Source organism: Zingiber officinale, chromosome 5B, assembly GCF_018446385.1.
Source record: "Zingiber officinale cultivar Zhangliang chromosome 5B, Zo_v1.1, whole genome shotgun sequence".
In the NCBI taxonomy this organism is placed as follows: domain Eukaryota; kingdom Viridiplantae; phylum Streptophyta; class Magnoliopsida; order Zingiberales; family Zingiberaceae; genus Zingiber; species Zingiber officinale.
The window spans coordinates 131,979,573-131,984,924 of NC_055995.1; the positions used below are offsets into that span (position 1 = coordinate 131,979,573).

The following is a 5,352-nucleotide window of genomic DNA, read 5'->3' on the forward strand; positions in this document are numbered from 1 at the left end:
TATGGGTTTAATTTTGAAAGATATCTGCATTGGAATAAAACTTTTTGAGTAAAACCTAAAAATAAATCATGAGGGTTTATGCCTAAAGTAAATAATATCATATCATTATGGAAATATGTGAATTCTTTTGGTTCTAACAGGTGGTATCAAAGTCATAATCCAGACCAGATGTTATGTAGGGTGGCCTTGAACATGGTCCGGGTCATGAGAGTAATGGTGATCCTTCGTTCGAAGAGACAATTGTTGGGAATTCAATCAAAGTTTCACATTAGAAATATATAAAAAAGATAATAGATTTAAAAGATGAAAATAAAAAAGATAATAGATTTAAAAGATGAAAGATATCTCCATTAAAATGATACATTTTGGTTAAAGCCCAAAAATAAATCCATAAAGGCTAAGACCCAAAATTAATTAACAATATTATATCATTGTGGAGATATATGAATTCTTTTGGTCCTAATACTTTTCATCACCTAGGGTCCACTCCCCAAGATTTCCACCAAACGCCCTTGATTTGCTTAGACTTTCACTAAGAGTTCACTCTTCTAGGAGCCCCTATCCTCGTTCGAGGTACTATTATACCCACATGGCTTAATCTAGACCATGACTCTGATGTCATTTGTTAGGACAAAAAAATTACATATCTTCATAATGGTATGATATTGTCTACTTTGGCTCTAAATCCTAATGGATATATTTTTAAGTTTTATCAAAAAGATCTTATACCAATGTAGATATCTTTCATTTTATAAACTCATAATCTTTTCTATGTGTTTTCAATTTGGGACTTTGATTATATTCCTAACATTGGCTGCCTCGCTCGAATCTTTAGATCTGGACTTAAACTTGTCTGGACCTCTATCAATCACTTGCACCTTTAGGTTAAACAGATCCCTTTCGGTCGATCATACCTTTAGGTTGACCGGACCACTTCCAGTTGCCCAATCCTTTAGGTTGACTGGACCACTTCTAGTCGCTCGAACCCTTGAATCCATGTCATTAACTCCAACTTCCTACAATACAACTTTAAACACAAACAACATACATGATATATTACCTAGTATATGATTTACTTGACCTACTAGGCTTTCTCACTTACTCTTCAATTCTAATCGCATCATTTGATCCTACCATTAATAAACAAGCATTATGTAATATAAAAAGACACCTCTCCCGCAATAGTGAAATGCTTCCATAGTTAACCAAACATTCACAGTCAATTCCTAGCAGTAGCACACTGTAGAATTAATATCCTCTTATGGAAAGACAATTCTAGAACGTCGAATGTTGAGTGACAACCTATTCGCGCTTACGGATTTATCCTAGTAATTGATGGAAAAATTTCATAGAATTAGATCAGTCATTTTTAGGATTAGTCACTTTAAAAAGATGGATACCTTATTATTTAAAAAAACAAAAAGGAAAAATCATTTAACACGAATAATACCTTAGTCTATTTATCTCATTTTTTTAAAATTTTAAACCCTTGAAACCATCCAATACTTTTGGGTGATAATTTTGAATGACAATTCAACTTCTACATGTGTCTTGAAAAGGGCGTTTAGTATGTCTATTCAGCTAGTGCGGTGATTAAAATATGGAGTATTACTATATGAGCTATTGAGGTTGAACTTTGGTGCATTCGAGCATGCTTTTCTTCATGCATTGACCACCTATACTGATGACTAGTAGTCACCTGAGATTTATCTTCTTCGTGTTAATTTAGGGACAGATTGATAGGATGTTGAGGCCAACGAGTCATCTTTTACCACTTGAAAAGGGTGCTTAGTATCCTGGTCCATGGTGTAGTAATGGGTGCCCATGTAATTTTTTAAATATTTATGGTTCGGTTTTTGTCTAGTATTTTTTTAATGAAATGATAAATATTAAATTGTTAGGCTCTTTTAAATTTAATTTAATTTCATATTTTTGAATTACCATAATTAATCGACCCAAAACGGTTGAGTGCCAATTAAAATAGAAACGAAAAGAAACGAAAGTGCGTACCAGGTGAGCGAAAAGTGGAACAGCATGAAAATATATCCGCTACATTAATTAGGGAATATAATTAATGAGAAAATAAGAATAAATATTTGGTTTAAATGGGAAGTAGAATCAGCTTAGATCATTAATTAATATTTGATGATAACATTAAAATTAATGGCTCAAATATTAAAAATAATAAGCCCCAATTAAATTAGGGGTCTGAGCATCAGCCTTGACGGTAATGTATCATATTTTTCATTCTTCATTCTGAAAATATCTTTATTTCAGTGGCTATGATATAGCTGCAGGTTTAAAAAATGAAAATAATAATTAACGGTCTTTTAATTTCTCACCAACATAAAATATCCAGCAAATTAGATAAGATAGAATATACATGATGTGACATCAGCCATTCGAAAATGTACCCCTCTAATAATAATAATAATAATAATAATAATTTATTAAAGAGCCTTAATTATTATATATGACCTCTACCTTCCACCAGAATTTTAAAAACATCAGACACGTGAGACACGTTCCGCCACCCACCGACGAAATATATATTTCTTTTTCCATTTTCAACGGCAAGGCAATATTAAATAATTCAAAAAATATATATATTTCAAAAGCACAAAGTAATATTTTTTAAAAAACATGTTTTTTTTTAATTTTATTCACCATGCCTTTTTAACGCTTCCTTAAACGCGTAAAAAAAATAAAAAAATAGAAGAAACCAAATCAAATTTGTTGTCGCTGACGAGGCACCACGTCAATCCCCTTATCATACCGCTAACTTTAGTATAAAATATTTGCACTTATTTTATTAATTTTTTAAAAAAGTATTAATTTGTGGTTATCCATTCCACTCGTTCCCAAATGCCAATGAGACTTTCCATCCATCTCGTCTATAAATAGTCAAATGCGACCTCCTTCCATCCTCTCTCCTTCCTTCCCACCTTCTTTCTCAATAATCTCCGATCCAAATTGTTTGATTAGAATTTACAGGTTGAAATAGGTTGGGGGAGATCAAAATGGGAGCTTCATCGGTTGACCAGTACGGAGTCGGAGGATTCCGGCCTCAGGCCGCCGAAAGCCGTTTCTTGCCGCCGGCCGACGTCAAGATCGTGACCTCCGACGGCCGGAGCATCCCTGCTCATTCCAGCGTATTGGTAACTATCTGTTTATATCTCTCGAGTTCTTCGAATAAATTCCTAGTTGATTGTGGAGATCATGCGGATGATTGATTGATTGTTGATCAGGCTTCGGCGTCGCCGGTGTTGGAGCGGATGCTGGACCGGTCGCGTAAAGGCGGCGACGGCGCCGGAAGGGTCATCCACATCCTCGGCGCCCCTCACGACGCCGTCCTCGTCTTTGTTCAATGCCTTTACTCTTCCAGGTGCGACGACATCTCGATCTGTGAATAGATGAAATTTGCTGCCTTTTTTATTAAACTAATTAATTGAATGCGCCGGTGTTGATTTAGAAGGCGCGGGGAGAGTTGGCGGAGGGAGGCGGCGGAGGAGGTGGCGCGGCAGGGGGTGGCGCTGCTGGCGCTGGCGCACGCGTACAGGGTCCGGTGGCTGAAGCAGCAGATCGAGGCGGCGGTGGCGGCGCGGTGGGTGAGCGCGGCGACGGCCGTGGACGGGCTGAAGCTGGCCAGGCTCTGCGACGCGCCGCGCCTCTTCCAGCGCTGCCTGGCAGTGGCGACCAAGGACTTCGCCACCCTGCAGCAGACCGAAGGGTGGCGCTTCCTGCAGAAGCACGACCCCGCCATGGAGCTCGAGATTCTCCAATTCGTCCATGAATCGGCGCGGGTAATTTCAATTTCGGAACAATCAATCAATCAATCAATTGGATCGATTAATTTGGGATCTGATGTCGCTGGATCGGCAGAGAAGGAAGCGATGGAGGAGAGAGCGGACGCACCAAGAGATGTACATGCAGTTGGCGGAAGCCATGGACAGCCTACAGCACATCTGCACGGAGGGCTGCACCGACGTCGGGCCGCGCTGCAGCGCGCCGGCGAGCAACCCCTGCACGAGTTTTAGTACGTGCGAGGGGCTGCAGCTACTCCTCCGGCACGCTGCCGCCTGCGGCGATCGGAAGGTGACTCCCAAGGGCTGCAACCACTGCAAGAGACTGTGGCAGCTCTTTCGCCTCCACTCCTCTCTCTGCGAAGACTCTGTCTCTTGCAGAGTCCCTCTCTGCAGGTACCGTGCAATCTGAAATTAAACAATCGTCAATCGAACTTATTAACGATCTATTTGTAGTTTGGTTTGATTTGGTTTGGTTTGATTTGATTAGGCAATTCAAGAAGAAGATGGAGGAGGAGAAAGAGGACAAGACGTGGAGGCGGCTGGTGGAGAAGGTGGCCACGGCTAGAGTTATGGCTACCTTGGCCAACCGGAAGGTGCCTCAGCTGGTGCAGAAATCATGGGTGAGATATAGAGGAAGAAGATAGGTCGTTGAAAATTATTGTTTGCTCATTTGTTGATTGCTCATTCTTTTTCATATACATCAAAAAAAAAAATGTATGCTTAATTAATACATCTCACTGTCTCAGTTCTAATTAAGCTCCGTATGAAGGTCTGTCTTTTTAATGTAAGGCCTGCCTGAAGTTTTAAGTTCATGGTCATGGTCATGCACGAGGACAAGTTAGTAGTCCAAGAAAAAACTTGGTAAATTTATATGTGGTCAAAATTTTTATTCATTTTCTACAATAAAAGTTGAATTTGGGGAGACTTTCAATTCTTATGCCATGAGATTTGAAAATTATAGAGAATGTTGTGTTTTTCTGGGTTGTAGATGGTACTCGAGAATCTATCACTTTAACAAATAATCATAGTCAAATTAATGGCAAATGTAGTTTTATTGAGGTATGATAACTAATAAAAATGTCGCCACTGGGTTTTTTAGGTTGGGCAAAACTGAAAGGGCAACCCAAAAAAAACAGTGCCATATTTTAATTTATTATCAAAGGGTTGTCGGGACCATAGTTTGTAAAATCGCAATCCGGATCATAGGATCGTACGATCCTACGATCCGGAAACCCAAAATCGATCTAGGATCATGCAGAATCATTTTTGCGGTAGGATCGCAGCAGGATCGGTAGGATCGGAATAGAATCGGTAGGATCGGAATAGAATCGGTAGGATCGAAGCAGGATCGGTGGAAGCTTTGAGATATCATAACTTTTGACTTGTATTGAACCACAGGGCCTATAATATATCAAATCAAAGCTCGTTCAGAGATCTTTAATAAATTTCAAAGTTTATCCTTAACCACCCTATTTCAAACCCAAAAATATCATTTAAATCATTTTCGAATGTCTAGAAGATTTTATCTTTTTTTATTATCTTTTTT

At 39.1% G+C, this 5,352-nt stretch overlaps 1 protein-coding gene across 2 annotated transcripts; it reads left to right on the forward strand.

The window, feature by feature from the left end:
* Positions 1-2,919: 2,919 nt before the first annotated feature.
* LOC121986069 (BTB/POZ and TAZ domain-containing protein 2-like) lies at positions 2,920-4,613 on the forward strand. Of its 2 annotated transcripts, none has more exons than XM_042539864.1 (5): positions 2,920-3,158; positions 3,249-3,385; positions 3,473-3,803; positions 3,883-4,199; positions 4,294-4,613. In XM_042539864.1, exons 1-5 carry the CDS (start codon positions 3,021-3,023, stop codon positions 4,448-4,450), a joined length of 1,080 nt encoding a protein of 359 aa, XP_042395798.1. In that variant the 5' UTR covers positions 2,920-3,020; the 3' UTR covers positions 4,451-4,613. The 2 variants fall into 2 exon arrangements, with proteins under 2 accessions (XP_042395798.1, XP_042395799.1); XM_042539865.1 differs by having other exon boundaries at positions 3,476-3,803.
* The last annotated feature ends 739 nt before the right edge of the window (positions 4,614-5,352 follow it).